Source organism: Momordica charantia, assembly GCF_013281855.1.
Source record: "Momordica charantia cultivar OHB3-1 chromosome 6 unlocalized genomic scaffold, Mcharantia_2.0 BLBB01000006.1, whole genome shotgun sequence".
NCBI lineage: Eukaryota > Viridiplantae > Streptophyta > Magnoliopsida > Cucurbitales > Cucurbitaceae > Momordica > Momordica charantia.
Genome location: NW_028275164.1, coordinates 24,824,716 through 24,850,784, shown reverse-complemented (window position 1 = coordinate 24,850,784; position 26,069 = coordinate 24,824,716). Strand labels below are relative to the sequence as shown.

General features: G+C 35.2%; 1 protein-coding gene and 1 long non-coding RNA gene across 9 annotated transcripts; both read left to right on the top strand.

Moving 5' to 3' along the window:
• The first annotated feature begins 2,266 nt into the window (after positions 1-2,266).
• On the top strand, positions 2,267-14,405 carry LOC111023958 (uncharacterized). 8 transcript variants are annotated; one of them, XR_015791648.1, is made up of 8 exons: positions 2,267-2,376; positions 2,467-2,574; positions 7,452-7,925; positions 8,015-9,652; positions 9,885-10,451; positions 12,098-12,487; positions 12,593-12,985; positions 13,259-13,714. It is a non-coding gene; the product is annotated as an uncharacterized LOC111023958 (long non-coding RNA). The 8 variants fall into 8 exon arrangements; XR_015791643.1 differs by lacking the exons at positions 2,267-2,376; positions 2,467-2,574 and adding exons at positions 2,616-5,797; positions 14,191-14,405 and having other exon boundaries at positions 13,259-14,017; XR_015791647.1 differs by lacking the exon at positions 2,267-2,376 and having other exon boundaries at positions 2,391-2,574.
• An 815-nt stretch (positions 14,406-15,220) lies between these two features.
• LOC111023953 (uncharacterized) lies at positions 15,221-23,646 on the top strand. The gene is made up of 2 exons (XM_022301482.2): positions 15,221-15,378; positions 19,950-23,646. The coding sequence occupies exon 2, from the start codon at positions 22,817-22,819 to the stop codon at positions 23,369-23,371; it is 555 nt and encodes a 184-aa protein (XP_022157174.1). The 5' UTR covers positions 15,221-15,378; positions 19,950-22,816; the 3' UTR covers positions 23,372-23,646.
• The last annotated feature ends 2,423 nt before the right edge of the window (positions 23,647-26,069 follow it).

Sequence of the window (26,069 nt, the reverse complement as noted above, 5' to 3'; positions counted from 1 at the left end):
CCATTTCATTTCATATAGAAAAGCGATATTTGAAAATCTTGTTTGCGATCACATGAATCTTCCACTATCTTCCAAAATCTATTGAAACTAAATTCGGTCAAGCTAGATAGGTTGGATCAGAGTGAATTACGTGAGAAGCGAGGTAACAAACACTCCAAAACTCAAGTCAAGAAAAGATTCAAGTTACTGTAGGTCATGTTCAGACAGATTGGCGTTGGCGTACTTGAACGAGTGTAATGATTTCCTTTTACAGGAGCTAAGGGAGGGAGGGGACAAGGCCATTAAAGCTGCTCTAACAAGCGGTTACGGGCCTGCTTCTCAGATTCGTTTGGCCCTTAACTTGGTCTCCAAGGTTTGAAGGTCCTTGTATGAAAGTACGGGTCAAATAAAAATGTATTATTTTTAAAAATAATTGGGTACATAGAATATATTTCTTAATAATTTAAATTTTAGTAATAAGAAAAATCCTCGTAGAAAGTTTCAAAGTTGATAACTTTTATAATAAATAGTTTGCAAAGATTCTCATTTTGTTCGAAAAATGAAGATGAGTTAGTGATGAGTTGTGTGGAAGTGATAAGATTGTTGCTGCTTCGAAGTAAGCTTTACTTTGACCTAAACTACAAGAAATGACGCAACAGATTCCTGAGAAAATTCCCGCGTTTCAAAACAGAAAATAAAATTATTAAAAAAAGAAAAAGAAAAAAAGACACAAGTTTCTCCAATTATTTTATTATTTTTATTTTTTAGGGATAATAACTAATTTAAAATTGAAAGAGACGACCAGCCCCCAATTTGCGGAGAAAACTAACGAGATAACTACGAATCAATTTTAATGAAGGAAGGACTTTTAGGAGCGGTTTGATTTGTGTTCAACTAAAAATGGTTTTCTTTTCCATTTAATAAAATATATCTCGATAGGGATAAAAAATGTAATTTAAAGAATGAATTCTACCCCACGCAGATCAAACTTTAGGCCACGTTTATCCATCTACAGTTATAATCAAAATCAATCGCATTGAAAATCGATTGTAATGAAAGAAATCGGAATCGTAATATTATTCCGTTGATGTTGCTTACTAGAAATTTTCTGAAATCGCAATCAGAATTGTTTACTAAAATTGTCTGGAATCAGGATCGCCCGAGGTCGAACCCGAGAAAAATAAACTCTCGAGCGACTTTTAAATTTAAATCCTCACTCGAGGTTCTAAGCATCTAGAAATGTCATCAGTCTCAACCTCGGGTGAGACCGCGCCTGGGAAATTTTTTAAGAGGCCTAGAACCTTGAGTAAGGTTTGAAATTTCTTCCAAACATCACTCGAGGTTGAGTGTCTTTCAATTACCTCGGGCTCAACCTCGCCTGAGGTCGTTTCCGAGAATTTTGACAGAAAATTAACAAACCTGGAGTGAAAGAACAAATTTCTTCAACCTCGCTCGAGGTCCATCTCACTTCGCCCGAGTTTGCCCTTCTTCTTCAACCTCCCACCACAAATATTTCAAATAAACCTCACATCCTCATACACAGGGACTAGATCTGTTCGTTGTAAGATCACTGAAGGAAGGGTTGGTCATAAATTTGGAGAGTTTGCTTCGACACGGAAACGAAGATTTTCGAGAACAAATATTGGACCGGGAAAAAAAGGGGGATAAAGTCAAGTCTAAGCGCATATGGCACGAAAAGGAAATCCGATTTCGCATTTCATATTCACTCTTTTTTATTCTCAAATAAAGTTTCTAGTAAAATGAGATATTTGATTCTGGATAGAATCAGAGGAGCCGCTTCTAGCATTTCCATTTCGCGATTCAGATTCAGTGCGCGAATCTGTACATTCCTATCCTAAGAAACCTCAAAATTGACATAATAATATACTTAAAAATCAAGAATAAGGAACACACAAACAGTAATCAGTTTTCCTATTTTTCAAAACACGAAATACATGAGAAACAAAACTTAAATCAATGCAATGTAATTTGCGTATTCGTTCACCCAAACACCGAAAAACAGAATTGACGGAAAAACAAAACATTCAATTCCTCAACAGCGATGAAAATAGAAACCCTAACATTCAAATCAATCAAAAAGAACAAAAATTAACAGAGGAGATGGAACAAAAGCGATTTTGAATAGAGAATACGATCGAACAGAAGCGATTTTGAACGAGGAGAGAAAGATACGTCCCATAAATGAATAGATTTTTTAATAGAGGATAACAGTGTAATTTCGTTTCCTTTTTAAGTTCAATTAAATATTAGCACATTTTGTGAGAGGAAATGATTTGATCATTTCAAAAACTTTACAAAAGTCACGCGAGCCAATTGCCCCCAAACCCGCCAAAGAGCTCTTATGCGGGGAAACTTCTCCATCAAGTTCATCAGAAGGTACGTCACAATAAATTTCCATCCAGAATGTCGGCCCAGTCTTCTCCATCGGAGCAAAATCTTAAATGCTATCTTTGAAAATTTTGTTAGGGAAACCCATGGATGGGGATTGGCACGGCCTGTGCAATGGCAATGGCAATGGCAATGGTACTGGCTGTGGCATGGCAGCTACTCCTACGCCAAGAAAACTCCCAACCGGTATCTTTGAAAATCGTTCATTCAGTAATTTATTATTCTTCTCTTTTTCTTAACGAATTGACAGCGTAATTCGTTTTCTTATGCTTAAATGTCGACCTTTTCTAATTAAGTAACGCGGCCGAGAGAGGAAGTTTGACGGCGACAAAAGGAATCGAAAACGATAGATATTGATATTATAATCGATTCAAGATTAAAGAAATTGAACGGTTTTAAGAATCATGTGGGGATCGTGTGGAATTGGCGAATTGGGTATTTTGAGCTGACTACAGAGCCTAATGCACCAATCACTGCCCTCCACCTGTGTCACACTGGCTGCTGTGGCACTCCTTGTCGGTGTTTTCTTGAGTCAAATCTCGAACATGTTTGTTGGCACTGGCAGGAACTTCCCATCAATTTCACTTCCTATATAAGGCTGATTTTCTGAAGCAAATCTGCATATTCTGTTTTAGGTCATTCCTTCAAAACAGTACAGTTCCCTTTATCTCTCCATTTTTCTCCTAAATACCCTTTTATCCATATAATTGATTGCCCAATTTGGTCCCCTTGTCCCTTGTCATGGCGCTTGGAGAGTTGGAGAGGAAGTTTGAGGAGTTGAAAGATATCAATGAGAAGCAAGAATCAAGGGTGCGTTACTATGAGACCAAAGTCCAGAACATCGTTTTTGGCTACCTCATTTTGACACGCTCGTTCTTCTTTGGTATCTCTCAGACTTCTTCCTCCTTCAACTGCAAGGATTGGTGGGTCATTCTGGCTTTAAATCTTTTATGTTCCTTCATCTACTTTTTGCTTTTTCTGGATGCGGTGGCTATGTTATTCCGGACCCAGTACCAGGTAGACATAATCTGCAAGGAACTCAAGGAACATTTCCAACAAATTTTGGTTTCCAAAAGCCAAGATGATGTGGGTCTGTCAATGGAGACTGGAGAATCTAGTGGTGAATTTGAATTGGGTCTCTATGAGAAGATGCTTATGCTTGATCATTTTAGAATTGTTGGGAGGAAAGTTTACATCTACTTCACTGTCTCTGCTTTGCTTGCTGTTACTGCTATTGAATTATATGTCTCCAAGTACGTGTTGTGCAACTGAAATGGATATCGTTTTGCCCCTTGTTAGTGGAGTTGTAGATAGAATTTTGCTTTGAAGTGTAGTGGGTGTAAAATCTCCGTGCAAGATAATAGCAGTAGAATGAAATAAAAGTATTCTGGGGAACCGGGCCAAAATTGAAGGAGGTTTTACGTTATAAATTCTGTTTGGTACCTTGTTCAGATGATCCTCTCCGTTTGTTTGTTGTCCACTTATATTCATTCATTTTTCTTAATGAAAATTTGGCTTTTCCATTAAAACAAGAGTTCTTGGATTTGTTTCTGCCACACAGAGTTGGAAGATATATATATATATATATATAGTGGCTGAAAGGCCACTACCAAATAATATAAAAAATAATTAACAGGGGAATCTAATCGTTCTCAACAATTATTCTAAAATTTAATGTCAATGGCTAAAGATCTTGGTGGAAGACAGTCCTAATTGAAAGAACTACCCTTAACTGCAATCCAGATTATGCCACTCTACAAAACTTAGGTTGGTCAACGCTCTCTGATTTAATCAATATGGTCATCTAGAGATATTGTTAGGGCCTCCCTCAAATTTGCTCTTGATGGAGGTATTCTCATCCTTAGGAAAGATGTGCCCATGCCTACATAGTAACTGATCTTGTGAGAGGAGCCAAAAGGCCTATCGATGCAAATTCCCTTGACAATATAAAGTAAAACAGCCAAACAATAGGAAAACAGCAAGAACAAGTCCCTAGCTCTTATAGAGGCCTGGTGCTCTCTTCCTTAGAAGAAAACTAAGCCAAAAACAAAAACAAACCAATACCCATGCAAGGGCTCCAACCCAACGTCAAATACCCCTTCCCTACGTGGCCTATTGCCACGCTGTCCTATTACAAAATCAGGTACGGACCACCATACAGCGCACACCCATTCCTCTACTGCCCCACATCTTGTCCCTTTTATTCCCAACATTATGCAGTGTCCTCCTTGTGTGCGTATGGTGAATTGGAGGCCGTAGGTGTCACCATGTTGCTGATGGCTTTTCTTTTTGGCAAAGAGCATCTATGGTCCTCCATCTCAAAGACACAGGAAGTGTTTCTAGTGGGAATTATAAGATTTACATTTGTTTAAATGATTGGATTGGATTTTGGTGGTGACTTAATTGGAAAGTGATTGTGTAGTCCTTTTGGGTGGGGTTTCCTCTACCCCAGCCCTTAGGTTGTTCCTTTTTGTTTTCCTCATGGAATATACAGGTTTCTTATCTAAAAAAAAAAATGTTATTCATTCGGCTTGGGAGAGATCTATACAATCTAAACCAACTAGAAGCATGGAGCTCCTTGATAGATTGATCATAAATATGATATGGCTCTTGTTAATGTTTGCGTTCTATAGTTTTTTTATTAGGTTTGTCTTTAATTATTAACAATTAAAGCCTCTTTTTTTTTTTTTTTTGGAAGTTTTTGTTTGGCTCCCTTGTTCAGCTCTAATCGGGTTTTCTCCTGTTTTTGTATTCATCCATTTGTCTTAATAAGTTTAATTTTACATCAAAAGGGGGAAAATGGTTCTTAGATTTGTTTCTAAAACATGTTATATACATTTGTAATGTGTTAAATTACAGTTTTGGTCTCTAAACTTCCAAGTTTGTATATATAATATATGTATGTGTATGTACGTATGTGTATATATATTTTGGGTAAGAAACAAAACCTTCATTAATATAACCAAAAATCTCATCACTTCAAACACAACCCAATTGATAATTTATAGAAAAGTAGTGGCAAAGTACTCAGTGATATCCAAACCTACACTCTATTAACTAAGGATGAGAAAAAGAGTTGCACGAATTACTTGATGTGTCCAAGGTCCAGGCTTGATGGTTGGTGCCTGGTAGAATAGTTCAAATTTTGGTTTTCCATTGGCCAACTCGTCAATTTCAATGTCATATGAGGGTTGAATAAACATGAGATTCCAATGAAGAGTGCTCACATCCCAAAAAGTGAGCCTCTCAAGTGTCGATGTTAATTCCTACACTGTTTTACTTCTAAATCCTAATAACTTTCATAGCTTTCATGTATTAGAAAATCTTGGTTATCAGGGTATGCCTGTCAATATCAATGTGATATGAAGATTGCAAGGCATGAGTTTATTAAACAGGCGGCAGCTTCATGGTGCAGTGTCTCCAAAGCCTTTGCGTTTTATTCTTTCTTCGGAAATTTATGATCATTAGAGTTCGTTTCTCTATACGAACATTTGATTTTGCAGATCTATATGGGTTATCTTGTTTGTCATTTTTTTTGTTTTTCTTTCATGAAAATTGTTTGAATTAGTTAGGCCCATAAGGGTAGTGTTAGGTTGACCTACAGACCTCTTAGGTAGGTTATAGTCAGTTACCAGCTGTTTTATTGTCTTGTATTTGGGCATATTTCAATTGTTGTTTACTCTGAGTGGGTGTGAGACATTTTTATCTTTTTGGTTTTGGATAGATTTCGGTTGCAAGAATTTTTTATTGATGTTTTTGCCTTGTAAATTTTTAATTTCTTACTGAAGATTGTTTTTCTCAGAAAACAAGAGGCATTTGGAATGTATCATGCTATAATTTTGTTGGTTGTAGCTTTGCATTATACTTGTACCATGCTTCTGTTTTGTTTTGTTTTTTCTTTTCCATTAAAAGAGAGAAAATACTTTTTAGCTGTAAGATATATGTAGTCTATGCTTATTGTAGACGTTCAAGGTATACGTGGAGAATTTGCATTAGAAGGACAAGTACATATATTCTTTTAGTATTCTAGATAGAATTATGAATATCTTCCCTTAGTTGATAGAATGGAAACGTGAGATTCTGTTCGTGTTCATTGAAACCAACCACCATATAGTACTTCACTATCATCTCTAGGGTTTCTGATGTATCATTTTCTCTGAGTCTTGGATAAACATAACTATTGCTTATTGCTTCATTGTTAACCAATCGGAGAGCTTTTCTATAACTCCCTTGGATTGGGATATCTCTCCCATTTTGAAATTGCTTTAAAAAAATGTATTTTTTTTTATTTCAGCCTTGAATTTAGAATAAATATAATTTTTTCTGTGTTGCTAGTGCTAATTTAGAGTGGTTGATACACATGAATAATTAGTGGCCTATTAGTTGGGATGGATTCAATTGGGTTTATGAAATTTTCCAAATTTTTCATCGAGGACACAGAACAGTTTCCAGATAAGAACCTGGTCTAAATTTCACAACCTGTTCTTTTACTGGCTAGTTATTTTTGCACCCACGACCTATTTTGTTGGCTTTTTGTCATTTTTCCTTTACTGTATTTAGCTCATTTCGCTTGCTTTACTACATTATTCTTGTTGGAAAGCAGTTGAACAAGAGGTCTTTAACATTTTCATAATGATATGATATTGTCTACCTTGAGCATAACTGTGACTTGTTTTTGGTTTCACTCAAAAGATTTCGTACCAACAGAGATGTTCTCTCTCACATGTATACTCATGATTTTCATCTTATCTAATCAATATGGGACTTTGGTCTATTCCCAATAGTTTTGTTGCTGATTTTTTCTCTCTCTCATTTCAAATGAGGCTCACTTGTTTGATTCATTGCACTCAATCCCAAGGCTGAATTTGCTATGTTTTAGGAATGGATAGTGCATTTGTTGTTGGAGAATGCTTATAAATATGCTTTGGTTGAATTAGTCATTTTACTGTCGGCTCGGCGAGGCTTCTTTCACCACAAGACGTCCTGTTTTTTAATAGTTATATATGTAATATGCATTTGTACGAAAAGATATTGAAATCTCTTATTCGAATTTTCTTTTTCAGCTCATTTGACCTGCGGAAATTTTGGGATCGGGGATTCTGGCATTTGTGATGGTAAAGATGGAGCAGAAGGAGATTAGGTTAGAGAGTGAGACCAGCTTGACTCAGAATATCCAATCAAAGTGGATTTTTGTGCAACCAACTCTAGCTTTGGAAATACATAGATGGATTTAAAGAGTAAAATGTAATCGAATGAATTATTGATGCCCTCGTTGCAGCTCGGGGAGGTGAAGTCGGAGAGGATGACTAGTGTTGGAGTTGGAGGATCTGTCAGAGCAGCCGTTGAAGTAAGTAGTGGTGAAGACGGAGTTGCTTCTGGGGAAAATCTGCAGGACTGGACAAAGTTGCAAGAGTGTTGATCTCGTCCTTTATAGTTTATTCCCATGCTGCAGGGCCCAATTTGGCTCGATATCTTCGAGCACATGGTGGTTCAACGAGTACTCAAACTCTGGAAATATTCAATCAGCAACTTTCAAGGTTTGATTCCGTAGAACAATAGCTTGAGAGAGAAAATCTATACAAACCTGCCACTTGTTGCATTTGGTAAAACTTTTCTTGTTGTTCAGGCACTTCTGCACTGCAACCAGAGGCTCAGATCACAAAAATAGTCATTATTCATAGGGAACATGGAAATTTGCATAAAGATATTATGAAGAATCTACAAAGCAACCAAGACAGTGGAGCTTCGCACCCGGTCGAGGCGTTCGCTTCTATGCCTACGATGTTGAGATTGAAGTAACGTGTCAAATCTTTTGATAGATGGTACATTTTAAAAAGTCTTAACAGTCACAATCTTTTTCGCTATCAATAGGTTCTTCCTATCTTGCTGTAGTTTTGTTTGTTTCCTGGGAAAACTTTCACATCATATGATAAAAACTTCCATATTTGCATGGTCTATTTTCAGGCATTCAAAATTCTGTGCACATCACCATTCTTTCTTCAATCTGTTAATTGTTTTTTACTCATCGAAAGTATACTCATTTTTCATATTTTATATTTGAACCATGAATTCTATTTTAATGCAACTCAGCCAAATAGAAAACATTAGCTTATTATAATGCAAATAAAATATGTGTCTCGTATAATTTAATTTATGAAAACTTTACCATGATTAAAGTAGTTTTTTTAATGTAAAAAATTCATAATGCTAAAATAGAGTAAAACAATCAAACACTAGAGGAAAACGATCCAAAATACTTGCCCAAAACACAATAAACATGAAATTATGAAGGGATTGATATATAGATGGTCTATTTAGGAGTCTTAATTACGTAAAAGGATGAAAAAATATAGAATTTACACTTGTCTAAAATAATTCCCAAATTAGATGGCACTCATATAGTAACAAAAATTACTAATATATCAATCTCAATATTAAATCATTATTAAAATATGAAATTGGTAAATCATTATTAAAATATATTAAATCTCTAAAATTGTGCTAATTCAACACTCTTGAAAATTCTAAAACCCCCCAAAATTCCGTAACCTTCTAAAATAAAATAAAATCAAAGTTTTAATGACAAATTTCAGTTCAAAAATTTAATGATCTCGGTATTTATTACCTGTACAAATCTATCTATTTAGTCTTTATATTTTAAAAAGAAAATTTTGAATTTTATTTTTAATAATTCATCTGTTTGAAGTTTATGTCGGTTAATACGTAAACTTGTCTGGAGTCATCCACGAAAGTAATCTTTAAATAATAAACTTATAGTGTAATGAAAAAAGCAATCTTTCTAACCTAAAACAAACAGAAGATAAGATAAAAGAGAAAAATCAATGTTTCAAAAAAAAAAAAGAGAGAAAAAACAAAGTGATGGAAAAAATAATTTCTTCAAAAAAAAAAAAAAACAGTTATAGAATAGAAAGCGAAATACCCGGAGGATAATAAAGTAAAGCCATTTATTAATTATTAATTTCAACCGGATCGTCACCACTTTTGCTTCAAATTAATCTTTAAATAATAAAAATCAGATGTCTATTAATTGTGCCAAATAAACTAAAAAGCTGAAAGAGAGAGATAAGCCGTGGGAACGGGAGTTCATCAGATCAGACCGTACGCTGACAGAGAAAAAGTTCCCATCCGAAATGGTGGCCCAGTCTTCCCTTCTTCATCGGAGCAAAATTCCAAATGGCTTTGAAAATTTTGTAAGCGCAACCCACGGATGGGGATTGGCACTGGCAGCTACTCCTACGCAACGGTATTTTTGAAATTTTTTTATTCAATAATTTCTTCCTGTTCTCTTTTTCTTAAGTAATTTACAGCACCTTCCGTTTTCTTATGGTGAAATGTCGGCTTTTATTCATCTCTCTCTCTAATTAAGTAATGGGGACGAGAGAGGAAGTTTGACGGCGACAAAAAGAGTAAAAAACGATAGATATTGATATTATAATCTATATCGATTCAAGATTAAAGAAATTGAACCGATTTAGGAATCAGGTGGGGATCGTGTGGAATTTTGGGTATTTGAGCCGACTACAGAGCCTAATGCACCAATCACTGCCCTCCACCTGTGTCCCAGTGGCTGCTGTCGCCGACGTTGAGAAATAGAAAGTAGAAACCACACTCCTTGTCGGTGTTTTCTTGAGTCAAATCTCTAAAGTGGGTGCGGGAATGAATTCAAGGGAGGCTTCATCCGAACATATTTGTTGGCGCTGGTAGGAACTTCCCATCAATTTCTCTTCTTCCTATATAACGCTGATTTTTTTGAAGAAAGCTGCATATCCAGTTTTAGGTCACATTTCCTTTTCTCTCTCCATTGTACTCCTAAATACCCTGTCATCCATATAATTGATTACCCAATTCGGTTCCATTGTCATGGCGCTTGGAGAGTTGGAGAGGAAGTTTGAAGAGTTGAAAGATATCAATGAGAAGCAAGAATCAAGGGTGCGTTACTATGAGACCAAAGTCCAGAACATCGTTTTTGGCTACCTCATTTTCACACGCTTGTTCTTCTTTGGTATCTCTCAGACTTCTTCCTCCTTCAACTGCAAGGATTGGTGGGTCATTCTGGCTTTAAGTCTTTTATGTTCCTTCATCTACTTTTTGCTTTTTCTGGATGCCGTGGCTATGTTATTCCGGACCCAGTACCAGCTAGACATAATCTGCAAGGAACTCAAGGAACTTTTCCAACAAATTTTGGTTTCCAAAAACCAAGATGATGTGGGTCTGTCAATGGAGACTGGAGAATCTAGTGGTGGATTTGAATTCGGTTTCCATGAGAAGATGCTTATGCTTGATCATTTTAGAATTGTCGGGAGGAAAGTTTACATCTACTTCACTGTATCTGCTTTGCTTGCTGTTACTGCTATTGAATTATATGTCTCCAAGTACGTGTTGTGCAACTGAAATGGACATGGTTTTGGTCCTGTGTTGGTGGAGTTGTACATAGAGTTCAGCTTTGAAGTGTAGTGGGTGTGAAATCTCCGTGCGAGAGAATAGTGTACAAAGAAATAAAATTATTGTAGGGAACCGGGCCAAAATTGAAAGGAGGTTTTACGATATAAATTATATTTGGTACCTTGTTCAGATGATCCTCTCCTTTTGTTTGTTGTCCACTTATATTTTTTCATTTTTCTTAATGAAAATTTGGCTTTTCCATTAAAACAAGAGTTCTTGGATTTGTTTCTGCCACACAGAGTCGGAATATACACATATATAGTGGCTGAAAGGCCACTATTAAAAAAATATAAAAAATAATATACAGGGGAATCTAATCGTTCTCAACAATTATTCTCAAATTTAATGTCAACGGCTAAAGTCTAAAGATCTTGGTGGAAGAGAGTCCCAATTGAAAGAACTACCCTTAACTGCAATCCAGATTATGCCATTCTACAAAACTTAGCTTGGTCAATGCTCTCTGATTTAATCAATATGGTCATCTAGAGACATTGTTAGGGCCTCTCTCAAATTGGCTGTTGATGGAGGCATTCTCATCCTTGGGAAAGATATGCTCATGCCTACATAGTAACTGATCTTGTGATAGGAGCCAAAATGCCTATCGATGCAGACTGCCTTGACAATATAAAGAAAAAAAGCCAAAACAATAGGAAAACAGCAAGAACAAGTCCCTAGCTCTTATAGAGGCCTGGTGCTCTCTTCCTTAGAAGAAAACTAAGCCAAAAACACAAATAAACCAATACCCATGCAAGGGCTCCAACCCAACGTCAAATACCCCTTCCCTACGTGGCCTATTGCCACGCTGTCCTATTACAAAAGCAGGTAGGGACCACCGTTCAGTGCACACCCGTTCCTCCACTGCCCCACATCTTGTCCCCTTTATTCCCAACATTATGCAGCGTCCTCCTTGTGTGCGTATGGTGAATTGGAGGCCTTAGGTGTCCATCATGTTGCTGATGGCTTTTCTTTTTGGCAAAGAGCATCTATGGTCCTTCATCTCAAAGAAACAGGAGGTGTTTTTAGTGGGAATTATAAGATTTATATTTGTTTAGATGATTGGATTTTGGTGGTGATTTAATGTTATTCATTTGGCTTGGGAGAGATCTATACAATCTAGACCAACTAGAAGCATGGAGCTCCTTGTTAGATTGATCATAAATATGATATGGCTCTTGTTAATTTCCCTCTCTGTAATGTGAAATTTACTTGGCCTATTCTAAGACAGGATTTTGCCCTTTTTTTCCAGGATCATTTTTTTTCTTTCCGAAGGTTGGATTTCTATGTTTCATAACTCCAGCCCCTTGCCACAAACTTAAGAGCATACAGATTCCTCCCTCATATATGATCTTCAAGACATCATTGGTAAAGAAGAGATTTCTCTGAGGCAGAAATGTGGACTAACGAGGGGGAGCAGTGCAAAATAGAGCAAATGAGGGAGCGCATATTGTTATGGAGAACCACTTCCTAACTATATTGCCAAAATGCAGGATATTATCTGTTGACGAAAGAGCACGATTGGAAGATCACAAATGCGTTCGTATATCTCGGAATTTTGTTGTTATGGAGAAAAGGAATACTGCATCTTCAACCACGAAGCGATTTCCTTTTAACACATTTGCTCTGGCTCTATCTTGGTGTAAGTGCTCTGCCTTATATAACTATAGATTAACTGCTATGTTGACTAAAAGAAGTGCAAAAGAGATTGATACTCTAGCTTCTTTCATCTCTTTTCATCGTGCAGAAAAAAAGACTCTTATTTCCTAAATCATGCTGACGGGTCGGTATAGCCAGTGACTGACAAAAATGTCGAGAAAACTTCCATTTCTTATTTCAACACTCTATTCTAAAGCTCCAAGAACTAGATTTATATCCCTTAATCCTGAGGTGCAGAATGCCTTTTTGGAGGCTAATTTAATTGGACTTGAAACCTACCAAGCCATCAAAAGCTTGTTCCAGACGATTTCATGGCCAAATTCTTTGAAAACTTACGTAACATCCTCAAAATCTAACATTTTGATATTGTTCCAGGTCTTTGTGACTCAATTTGGAGCTTTGAAAGTTGGAGAGGATAATGGCTCTCATTTTTCTTCCTCATCTCAATTTGGAGTCTTCTGTTCATGACTCGTGAATGAAGGTATGGAAGTGAATCCCGTGTTTTCGTCTTTTTCAAATTAGAAATCTGAAAAAATTGAAAACATATAAAACCAGAATCCTAGGTTTTTTGAATTTTCAAACTAATTTGTTAGATCCAGCTTATTTTTAGATCCACATTGGGATCATCTACCAAACAATCCAAAGTCCTGTGGTTCAGTTTTTCTTCAATTTTACCTTGGTTGCTATAAGATTCAAATTGCTTATAGATCAAATTTTCTTATTCTGCTTTCTAACTTCGTCTTTTTTTGTTTAGGAAAAAAAAAAGGAAGGGAGAAGATAAAAAGAAGTAATAGGCAAAATGGAGATGATCCCAAAGGAAGTTCCCCAGTTGGTCTCACTCACCCTCAATTTGCAGAACGTGCTACAAGTCTGAGGAGTTCTTACTCATTTGCCGCCTCTTCCTTCATTTTCCTTTGCCTGGAATGGTGGTACCATCTTTTTCAGATCTTTAATGTTTCGGTATCTATACCAAACTGCATAAATTGATGAATTTTTTAAGGTTTGTTGGGTATGAGGTATAAAAACAAAGCGAAAGTGCTGTGGAACTGTTTTTTTTGGGATATTTTGTGATTGATATGGAAAGAAAGGAACAGACGAGTTTTTTAAGATTTAGATTCTTTTTCTGCTGAGGATTTTTTTGTGGCGCAATGTACATCATATATGTCTTCGTGATATTATATCATTATCTGTATTAGTGATATTTTGTTGATATTTTTCTATATTTTGTCAAATTTTTATAATACTATGAAAATTTCGCTTTACCCTTCACATTGATGTCGAAGCTATATGGACACATGGGAATGTTCATGAAAATTTAATACTCTTACTGTTGGCAAGGACTTGAGGTCTCGTGGTTTTAGATGTCTCAAATTTTGAGCCTTAAGGTGAGTTTAATGCAAAAAAATTCTTGATGTTTTTTGGTCCGAGTCTTGGGACAGGCACAGGTACTCCCAGATATAGGGAAAGAAAGCTCCGACTTTCGGGTTATCAAGGAAAAAAAAAAGAAAAAAAGGTATATTATATGAGAAAACTTGCCTCTTGACCTTCTCTAGGGTTCTTGGGAAAAGTTGTGAGATGCAGTTCACTTCAATCCTTGATTCTGTGACACTGTGATTGTTCTTTGTTTATTATGATTGCTGGTTCTAGCTAGGAGCCCTTTCTTATGTAATAGTTTTTTTTCTTCAGATTTTTGAAGTTTAGTGATGGAATTGGAGTCATGACCGAAAATCGAGATTCAGCCAACTCGAAGATATTTTGTATTTTTTAATGGAATTTTGTAAATCTCAATAGTGGAATGTTTGTTTACTTAAAAAAATGTTTAGAATATTGTCGAATATGTTTTAACTTTTTAGGCAACATCTTAACTCCAAAAGAAGACGTTATGTGATCATCTTTGTAAACGTTGTACGAGTATATATTAAGTTTGTTGCAAGCAAGTTTGAGACCATAACAATTTCACGTTTTTTTTTTTCAAATCAATGAGGTAGTCGTTGGAAAAAAAAAGACATGGAACCGAACCGACCCATTTTTGTTTGATTAGATTTTCATCCCGCTTAATCGGACCCATTTCGATTTATCCTTCCCTAGAAAATTGAACCGAACCAAAAAAATTTCATACTTGTCAACATAGTTTTATAGATCTTTGAAGTTTTATTCTGTATGTATTAGTTTTCTAAACTCATAAAAGTATTTTGTGTCCAATAAATTTTTTAAATTTCAATTTTATGTCCAATAAAATTTTTAAATTTTAATTTTGTGTCTAATAATCATGGACCTATTCAATATTTTTTAAAATACATAGAACTATTGCTATAGATACAAAATTTTAAGTTTAGGATTCTATTAGAAGAAAATTTAGTTTTATGTCTAATAGATTTGTCTATTTTGAAGAATATTGAATATGTTAGGGATTTAATAGATACAAAATTGAAAATTTAGAGACGTATAAGATACTTTCAAAAGCTAAAATTGAAAGTTCAGTAACTTATTAATGTGACGCCGAGTAGGGAGGAGGGGTTGAATCGATACCATCATGGAAGAATGGTCAAGGCGAAAGGCTTAAAAATTTTAAGTTGACATTATCATAAAATTGAGAACTCGACATTTTCATATCTACGTCCACATTTTAATCAAAATTTGGTCATCTATCTCCCGTGAGTTTGAACCTTCGTCTCTCACTTCTATATATTGTTGTATAAATAAATAAATAAAAGGGAAAAAACCTGTACACACGGCTCAATTTCCGATTCCAAACGGCAACAGGTATCTTTGAAAAAAAATTGAACGCGAAAGCCATGGATGATTATTCTTGATCAAGCTTCGTCATGCAATCAACACATGGAGACGGAACTTCATTTGCAGGAACTCCAACCGGTATGTTTGAAAATTTGATTCAACAATCAATAATATATTCATATTTCCTTTCGTCCACTAATTTACCGCATGTGTCTTGTTTTTTGATCGTCGCCATTGACGGCACTACACTAGGGCTTTACGAATCGAATAGGATAGAAATTGACACTATAATCGATTTTGAGATTAAAGAAATTGGATTGGATGCATTCAAGAATCAGGTGGGGCTCGTGTGGATGTGGAATATCTGGGTTGACATTAGGGCACAGTGCCCCAATCCCTGTTCTCCACCTGTGTCAAAATGGCTACGTAGCCGACTTTAAGAAATAGAAAGTAGAAACCACGGTCAATGCTCCAAATTGGGTGCGGTAACGGGAAGCTTCCTCCATCTAATTCCTTTGCCTTCCGCTTTTCGGCTCTGTCAACGACTGCCCCACGAAACAACCACCGAACATGTTTGCAGGAAATTCCTGTCAATTTCTCTTCGAAGATACCTATATAAGGATGAACTTTAGAAGGAGAGGGGCATATCCAGTTTTAGATCATTTCTTCCAAAAGGTACACTTCCCTTTCTCTCTCGATTGCGCTTCTAAATACCCTTTTTGCCGATCTAGTTGACAACCCACAATTGGGTTCTATTGTTATGGCGGTTGGAGAGTTGAGGAGGAAGTTTGGGGAGCTGAAAGATATTAATGAGAAGCAAGAATCAAGGGTGCGTTACCATGAGGCCAAATTCCAGAAAATCGTTTCTGGATACCTCATTTTAACACGCTTGTTCTTCTTTGGCATCTCCCAGACTTCTTCCTCCAAGTGCCACGATTGGTGGGTCATTCTGTCTTTAAGTCTTTTGTGTAGCTTTGTCTACTTTTTGCTTTTCCTGGATGCTGCCACTAGACTGTATCAGACCAAGGGCCAACTAGACATGATCTGCAAGGAACTAATTGAAGTTTGCCAACAAATTTTGGTAGCCCAAAACCAAGATGATGTGGATCTAGCAATGGAGGGTGGGGATTTTAGTGATGGATTTGAATTCGGTTTCCATGAGAAGATGCTCGTGCTTGACCACTTTAGATTTGTTGGGAGGAAAGTTTACATCTACTTCACTGTCTGTGCTTTGGTTGCTGTGACTGCTATTGAGTTATATGTTTCCAAGTATTTGTTGTGCAACTGAAATAGACATCGTTTTGGCTCTGTGTTGGTAAAGTCGTAGATAGAATTTAGCTTTCAAGTGTAATGGGCGTAAAATCTTCGTGCAAGAGACTAGTGCAGGAAGAAATAGAAGTATTCAAGGTAACTGGGCCGAAATTGAAGGAGGTTTTACGTTTATGTTATAAATAAATGAAGCCCTTTTATAAATTTTTCTGGGTTCCCTTGTTCAGCTCCTTTCCTCCTTTTCTGTGCTTCCCGCTTGTATTCTTTCATTTGTCTTAATGAAAAAGAGTTCTTAGATTTGTTTCTGATGCATAGATTTGGACTAGATGGCTGAAAATGGCTGCTGTAGAAAAATAAAAAACAGGGGCACCTAATCACTCTTAGCCATTGACATTACATTTAAGAATAATCGTTAAGGAGCTTAGTGGAAGAGAGTCCTAATTAAAAGCACTATTCTGAAACTCCATCCAGACCGTGCCATTTTGCGAGAAAAAGGGGGAAAAAACTTACCTTGGTCCAACTCAAATAGTTAAGAATCCTCGGTTTCGGTTGGATTACAATTTATGCAAACTGAGCGGTTCGGTTCACGGATTTGACAAAATAAAATTCGGTTCAACTCGAACCGAACCGACATTATGTGTATATATATGTTGTTTAGTTTTTAGGGTTTCAGAATGTTGTACCTCACTCAATCTCAGTTTTCTCCCATCTCTCTCAAATCTCACCTCAGTTTTCTCCCATAATCTCAATCTCCCGTCTCCCCCGCCGTTCCCATCGCTTCCGTTCCCGTTGAATCTCAATTTCCTCCCTCAATCTTTCGTTTCCCCGTATCTTGTCGCTTCCCGTCGCAGAAGCAACCGGTCACCGGTAGCCGCGGGCTGTTGCCCCTCGCTCCCGTCTTCCGTCTCTCCGTTTGCTTAATGCCCTTGCTTTTAGGGATTTTGTGGTTGTTTAATTGATTTCATGTTCTGCTTCCAACAAAAATCTTGCCCTTCAATTTTATGGGATTTATAGGCATTTTAAGAAGGCCCTTTTTGAAGCATATGTGTTTTCCCAGGGAGGAAGACAAATTATTAATTCATACCATCTTAAAAGGTTAATGATTGGTGGAAAAAAAAAACAGAAAAAAAGAAGGATCGGTTGTTGAACTAGATTTTGAAAATGCCTTTCACAGAGTTGATTGGTGTTTCTTGAATGCCACCATGTTCTTTGCAGTTTTGTGAGATTTTAGCCACTTTAGGTTGCATTAGAGGACATTTTCTTATGGTGTTGAGGGGTCTCCCATTCTTGGGATGGATTCATTTCTATCGTTTGTTGTTGAATGCTGGAATGACGAGCAAAGCGATTGGAACTTGAATTTTATAGAAGAGGTTTGGTTTTATAGACCATGAATTGAGTAGTTTGCTTTCCTTAATGGAAAAGTTGAGTTCTTTTCAAAATTTATTGAGTCCTAGAAAATGGGAAGCAGTTTTCAACCAATTCTACCTTCCTCAAGCTTGATCGAAACTCCCTCAAAATTAAAAGCTCCTCTCATTAAACAGATTTGGAACTTTGCCTTCCTAAAACCAAGTGAAGGGTCTTCTTGGGTCAAATATGATATTTGATTCCATATCACGTGAGGTATCGTAAAATATGGATGATATATTAAATATGTTAATAAAATATCACTAATGTAAAGATTCTTAACTTATTTGAATGGTATAAATGGTAGTGAGCCACAACTGATGTTTAACCGATCAGATCGAAAAATTTTCTAAAAATGTGTTTGGAATTTGATTTTTTGTACATTTTAACCGAAAATCTGCCTTTCAAATTAAACAAATTAGACTGAAATTCGATTTCAAAATCTTAATTTAGTTTTTTCGAAATATTTTAAAATTCATAAATTTGATTAGTCCTTAACTGAAAATCAATTCAAGTTTCAAATCTCTTTATTTTGAAATATATTTTTTTTTCTCTTTTTCCAATTAGGTATGGTTTAATTTCAAATCTTGTAAAATCAGATCTATTTGAAATAAACGTTAGAGATTTCTTCAAGATTATCGGAGAGACACTAATGCGATATAGAGGACTAACTTTCTTCTTATTTTATTTTTCTCTCCCTTATCTATGCTATGCTGTTAACTTTTATTATGTGTTTTATTTGGTTAATTATGACTCGTTTTGGTAACGTGTATTTTTTGTTTGGAACATTTTCAAAATTATATACATGTTTTTAACCTTGTTTCTAAAACAAAGACCTTCTAGATTTTCAAGAAAATTGATTTGTTGATTTCCAGATGTTTATAATTTTTAACTGAAAATCTACCTTTTAAATAAAAATAATAATAATTTGAAATCTGATTTCAAATTCTTAATTTATCTTTTTTTTAATATTTTAAAATTAACAATTTTTATTAAATCTTGACTGAAAATCAATTCAAATTTCAAATTCCATTATATTTAAAACTGATTTTTCTCTTTTTCCAATTAGTTATGGTTTAATTTTAAATCGTGCCAAATCCAACCCATTTGAAATATAAACTTTTTAGATTAAAATCTTTCTGATTTCAATTTCTTTTTTTTTCTCTTTCAAACCAAATGTGTATGATTTCAAATAATCAAAATCAAAACCCTTGCAAATCGGAGTTCAAATAAAAGGTTAAAGATTATATCCCAATCTATCATAAAATTAAACTCAAATAAAATAAATAAATAAGATTGGAGTTGGAACTATTTTATTTTTAATAAAAGAAAGTGTTTAATTTATGTTGTGTAGTGTTGTTCATGGGACTGGGATGATTTACCATTTCAGCAGTACGTAGTTTCTTGATTTCTGATTCTCCATATGTATATATTTGTATCTTTCTCTATCTAAACAAGTTATGATTGCGATATAGGGGAAAATGTTAGAAATTGATAATATAATCGATCAAAGATTAAAGAAATTGAATCCATTTAGGAATCAGGTGGTGGATGTGGAATTTTTGGAGATGGTTGAAGATATTAAGAAATCAATCAAAGAGATTCGCCATAAAAGTATGGTATTGAAGTGCAAGAAGAAGTAGAATTGAAAAATGCTTTATTGATTTGATATTAAATGCAATTTTTCAAACAAGGTTATTAATAGAGGTGTTCATAAGAATGAAAAATCAACTTGGAGAATTACATATATAAAAATAGGTAAAATACACCTTTGGTCTTGAAGTGTGAGGTATTTGGTCTTTGAAGTCTCGCAATCAACATTTTTTGTCTCTGAAGTTTACTCATTTAGTACCTGAAGTTTGGAGTAAGTGTTTATTTGATCTTTTTAGAATGTTGGAGTAGGTGACTAGATATTTTTGATCCTTGAAGTTTGAGAAATAGCCCTAAATGCAGTTATGATTGTATTTACAAGGATGATTGTATACGCTGTTTTAGCAAAATTTATTAATTTAATAATGTATTTGTTGGTGATTTAGGACTTTTTCACTCTTTTCCTTCTCTTCCCTTCTCCTCCTCCTCACCACCAACCACCAGTGTCTCTTTGCGGCCGTTGCCCCTGTTCTTACTAACGCTTGCTGCTTTGAACCGACTGCCACCTTCTTCCTCTTCCAGATTTGGAAGAGGAAACACGAAGAGGGGTTCTTCAAGTCTTCCACTTCCTTCCTCTTCCTTCGTGGAAGAGAGGGGCTCCTCTTCCAGATCCGGGAGAGGAAGTTCCTCTTTTAGATGAGGAAGAGGTGGCGACCGATTCAAGGGGATGGCGACGGGCGGAGAAAGGACTACCAATGGTGGCGGGGATTAGACGGCGGCAGTGGTGAGGTAATCGAAGAAGAGGAATAGGCAGAGGAGGAAAGAGAAAGAATGTCAATCATCCACAAATATATTATTAAATTAAATATATTTTGTCAAGTCACAATTGAATGGTCCGTTCAGGAATCATTTAAAACTATTTCTCAAACTTCATGGACAAAAAATGTCTATTTTAAAATTTCAGGAACCGAATAGATACCTACAGGGATCAAAATTGTATTTTACCCATAAAAATATATACAGTTTATAAGGTTAAACAAAGGCATTCATGATTATCCAAAAAAAAAAAGAGAAGAAATAATCAGAAGCAATTTGAAGATAGGGTGGGAGGCGTGCCTACTACCATGGTAGAACTTCAAGTAGTTTTGATGTTTATTCTCGAGGAATTCAACTAATAAATCGATTTTGGTGATTGATGCTGACACTGGAAATAAGGTTAAAAACAAGTCACTCTTATAAATATAAATACAAAAGAGATTCTTCTCCCTTTTGAATATGTGTTGATCCATTGGTTTATATGGACCAGATTTGAAACCACAAAGATAGCTAATCATAAGCAATTTAAACATATTCACACAAGGGAAGCATTAATGGCACATTAAATAAAATACCATTTAGAAACAGAATTGTGAGCCTCTTTTGAATTTATGTGTCACTTGATTTTGGACCTTATTTTAACCGTTACCATAAATGGATCTATTGATTCTCAAATTTAACAGAAAAATGTCATAACTTCCTGAAGTTGCAGTCGTCAAATTCCTTCTGACAAGGCATCTTTGTCATTTCTCCTTTATTATTATTGCTTAACTTCGTCAGAAACCGCGTGGTACAATATTTTTATGCATTCCTCTAAGATTATCTTTCATTCCTTTAACATCTCTTGAATAAGCTTGTTACAAAAGTTGCATCTAATATAATTATTGCAATTTTCATTTTCTATGTTCTTACATGCTTGATCTTTTTTAGCTCCTTAATTTAATGGTTCTTTTAACATTTCCAACCATCTCGATGATAAAACATAAGCGTTGGAAGGTTTAGGAAATTTTTTTTTTAAAAATATCGATGTAATAAAAGAGGGAAAAAATAAAGAAAGTGGTAAACTCTTAATAAAGTTTGTAGCTCTTATAAGTGAGGTGTCGTTGTTATAGGAGCACCCTTTGACAGATTTTACCTATATGAGTGTGAGAGTGTAACCGCTCTATAAGGATATAGGGCTTATCCTAAAAAAAACATTCACGAAATATTGGGATCAGCCCCATGCCTTAAAGTGCTAACTATTAAAACTCATATCTAACACCGGATGATTACATGTGATAATAATTATTTATTTCCTCTTTAGCATTATATTAGAGTTCAAGTCGGAGACAACTACTAATACTGAAGTAGAGATTATTATTAGACTAGTAAAGGTTCAATGCATAGTCATACCTTTATGATGCATAATTGTCCTTCTTTTGGCCGATTGATTTTGATTATTTTAAATATTAAAATGATTGGAGGAATGTTGTAACATTTAATATTTAATTATTAAATAGGAGTTTTCCTTCTGTATTTATCGAAGAGTTTATCAAATTGGATTTGCAAACGTATTTGACGAGAGGTTAAGGATTACTTTATTTAATTTCATATTAAGTTACTAGCTACTTCTTAAATTCCTATAAATACCTCTCATTTCAACAACTAATACAACCCACACAAGTTTCTCTATTTTCTTTTTTTAAAGAGCAATTGCCAAACGAGAGGTGTTCTTTGTTGTGGAGCTTTGAGCTCAACCCTCTAGTTGCAGAGTGGTTTCAGTTGGGTTGTTGTATTCTAGAGAGGATAGATTAGATTACATCGGTTGATAAAGAAATATACACCAAAGAAGGCTTGAACCTCAACCTAATACATGTTTATTTCTCAATATTTACTTTAACAACTTTCGTGATTGATTAAAGTTTTCTAAACTTGAATACATATCCAAAACAACTGTGTAGCGTGAGATAAGCAATAATAGGACAAAACCAAACAGAAAATTGATAGAAAGCGCAAGGCATGGAGTAATAAACAACGCGATCATTAGACATAGTCGTCGTTGAAGCAAAAGTCCATACAATAATATATAATTTGATTTGTCATTTGTTCCAAATAATCACCTTTTTTTTTTCATTTTTGATTGGAACTTTTTCATCATCTCTCTTTATGAAGTTATGGAGAGAGAGACAGAGACAGGTCTAGAAAGAAAAATAAGAATCGAAAGGGATGGAAATTGACAATGAAATCGATTCAATTTTAAGAACTTTGAATCGATTTAGCAATCTAATTTCTGAGTTGACATTCCGCCTGTGTCCAGGGGTGGATCCACGTAGATTTTTTTTTGTTTTTTTTGGGTCTGTTAAAATAAAATATAATTGAATTGTCTATTAAAAAAAAGGTCCGAATCGCCCTCTACGGCTCCTGTTTGAACTTTGAAGATACCCTATATAAGGTAAGCTAAGGTTGGCTTTGGTTGATGTTTTGAAAACTGCATGCCATTTCATTTTGGTTCCTTGTAATGGCGGTTGGAGGGCTGAAGAGGGCATATGAGGAGGTGAAAGATGTTAGTGAGAAGCTACAATCAAAGCTGCAACATTGTGGAAGCCAGTTCCAGAACTTCGCTACTGGCTATCTCCTTCTGGGACGCCTGTTTTTCTCTACCGTCTCTCAAAATTCTTCTTTAAACTGCCACCATTGGTGCCTCATTTTGGCTTTAACTCTTCTGTGTGCCTTGGTTTACTTTTTGCTTTTCCTGGACGCTCTCACTCTGCTCTATCAGACCCAGATTCAGATACACATGATTCTTAACAAATTTGATGAAATTGGCCACCAATTAATTTTGGAAGCCAAAGATGATGATGATGTTAATGTGGAGGCTGGAGAACAGTACTGTAGTGATGATTATGGATTTGAATTGGGTTTCTACCGGAAGATGCTCATGTTTGATCATCTTAGAATTGTTGGGATGAAAGTTTACATCTACATCACTGCCTCGGCTTTGCTTGCTGTTATGGCTATTGAATTATGTGTTTCCAAGTACTGGTTGTGCAGGGATCGGGGTGTGGGGGATTGAACCATCGTCAACTTTAAGGATCATACATATATAATAAGAATGTTTACCTATTTGAACTATGCTCGGATTGATAAGTAGTATATTGGGTGTAAAATATGAAAGGAGATTGTTTCTGGCCAGTTATTAACACAATTGGAGCCTTTTTTATTTATTTACTTTGTAATCTTTGTTTGGTTCTCGTGTTCACCTCCCCTTTTGTTGTGGGTTATTCTTATCTTGTAGTTTCGTTTGTCTTAATGAAAATTTGTCCTTTGAGTTAAAAATTAAATTTGTAGATTTAATTTGATTCTGCTGTTGGTTTATATATATGTTTGTGATCATGAATAATTAAAACCTCCATTAATTTCAACATTCATTGTAATTAAGGTCCTAGATTGTGATATTTGAGCTTTGAGCTTGAGTTCCGATACCATATCAATATCCGTGGAGTTCCATATCAAAATTGATTGACAATGAGATTATAAACATTTGTAAGGTACTTTTTGTAGGATCCTTAACAATTAATTACTATACTTAGAAAGTTTTATAGCTAATCATGAGATTACAAAGAGTTCATCCACCTGTCCCTTTCGTGGGATCCTTAATAATTAATTACTATACGTGAAAGTTTCATAATTAGTTCTACATAGCTAATTAGGAGATTACAAAGAGCTGGCCGTGGTCCAATTGGCATTGATCAAAGAGGTATTATAGTTAAAAGTTACTTTTGAAAGAGTGGTCAAAGCTACAAAAATAAGTTAATGTATCTAAAGTCCAAAGCTAAGATGATCGGTGGAATTTCAGATCTTTGGCTTTTCAAATAAGGTGAAGATTGGCTTATCAATGTGATACAGGAATATAACGAAGATAATTGTCATCGTCTATATACTGGATCACTCTTCTTTCCCTAACCAATGGAGGACTTTATCCGTATTCCTTACACACTCAAGAAGATATATAATCACGACCTAAATATTTTCCTTTCATAATTCTTTGTACCTTCTCGCGCTTGTCAGTACAGAAGCCTTGACACAGGGTATAGACTCTAAAAGAATTAGCTTCCAAACTTGATATGTTGTCTCCTTGAGTGTGCAGTCTTTGCTACGAGAACTATGAGTTATATATCTTCCAAAGTTTATATATATATATGGTGGGTTTTATTTATTTTGAATGAATTTGGTCTGGCTTTTTGTCTCCATGAAAGGGTACAATATTATGTTGGCTTTTGGAGACCATTGGTGGGACGTTATTTAAGAGGAAAAGCTAATTAAAGTTACAATTTTATGTTCCTTCGGGCTGATTCTTTGGCTTATATGGAATGACTTTTTGTCTATGTGAAGGGGTATATATATATATATGTGTTGGCTTTTGGATATCAATGGTGGGACCTTAAGCTAGAATTTTTTGGAATTGCGCGGTTTCGGAATAATTCTTTGCATAATAGAAAGCTCCCGCTCTATTCTCACAAATCTTAAAGAGAGAGAAAATTGATCTCTTGGAAAATTCCTCAAGAATACACCAGAGACTGCACAAGAGATATGTTCACTTTGGACATAACTTTAGTTGCTTTGTTTTTAGAATCACGCAAAATACTTCATACTTATGGAGATATTATCCCTCACATATATATATGATCGGATTTTCTCTTCTTAGCCAACGTGGAACTTTGTTACGCAGGATTTTGTGTGCACTTTTGACAAACCTAACGCATGTATGTAAGTAAATGGATCTCTAGCTTAAATTCTAATATCCTCCTTAAACTAGGCTTTCAAGACTCGAAACTTCTCCTTCTTCTTCAGGAAAGTCTCTCTTTTAATATTCTTGTGAATGTATCGGCTTGATTTTGTGTCTTGCAATACCTGATGCATACTTCCCCATCTTGATAAAATGATATTTAATGCTCTTATATGTCCTAATTTTATGAAAACCAGATTCTTTAAAAGTGAAATTGATGAGCTATTGTCACAAGATATGGCGGTTGATTTTTTGGAGAACTATCGCTTTTGAATGGGAGTGAAAGAGTGAGCTCCATGTAAGAAGCCTTTGGCAAATCAATAATTCAGGCATTAGTTTCCACTGCTGAGGGATATGTGAGTTGAAGAAGATCCAAATTCCTCATTTAGTTGGTTGTTTGATGAATCTTTTTTTAATCCTCGAGTGAAATCACCGTTTCTTTTGAAATTTGTTATAATCCACTTCTAAAAACACTTTGAAACCTTAGAAAAAAAGAAAAGCTAAAAGAAAAAGTTATTTTCATAACAAAATTGATAAAAGAAAATGTGCATGTGATTAGTTTCTACCAACATTTTTTTTTTAAGACAAGTATCTTTCTCATCCCTAGATTTTCAGCTGTATAGGTTCATTTGGTCCATACGTTTCAAAATCGTATATTCTTTACCTTAAGTTTTCAAAATCTGGTCTCTCTACGGACAGTTTACTAGACACCATGGTGGCGATGTGGCAACTTTCAGTTCTACAAACAAATCTATTAAGTCACGAATGATGATCAAGTTGTAGGGCGGCTGGTGTAACAAATTTGAGTTGGAAAATAAATAAAATTACGTGGATACTAAATCGATTTGTCCTAAACCCTATTGTGAACGAAATTGATTCATCGGTCTTTTTTTCTGATTTTAATTATTTTGAGCATAAACAAAATAATTTTTTCCATACATTTTGAGGAGTGATTAAAACTCATATAGTTAAGTAAAGTTGTGAA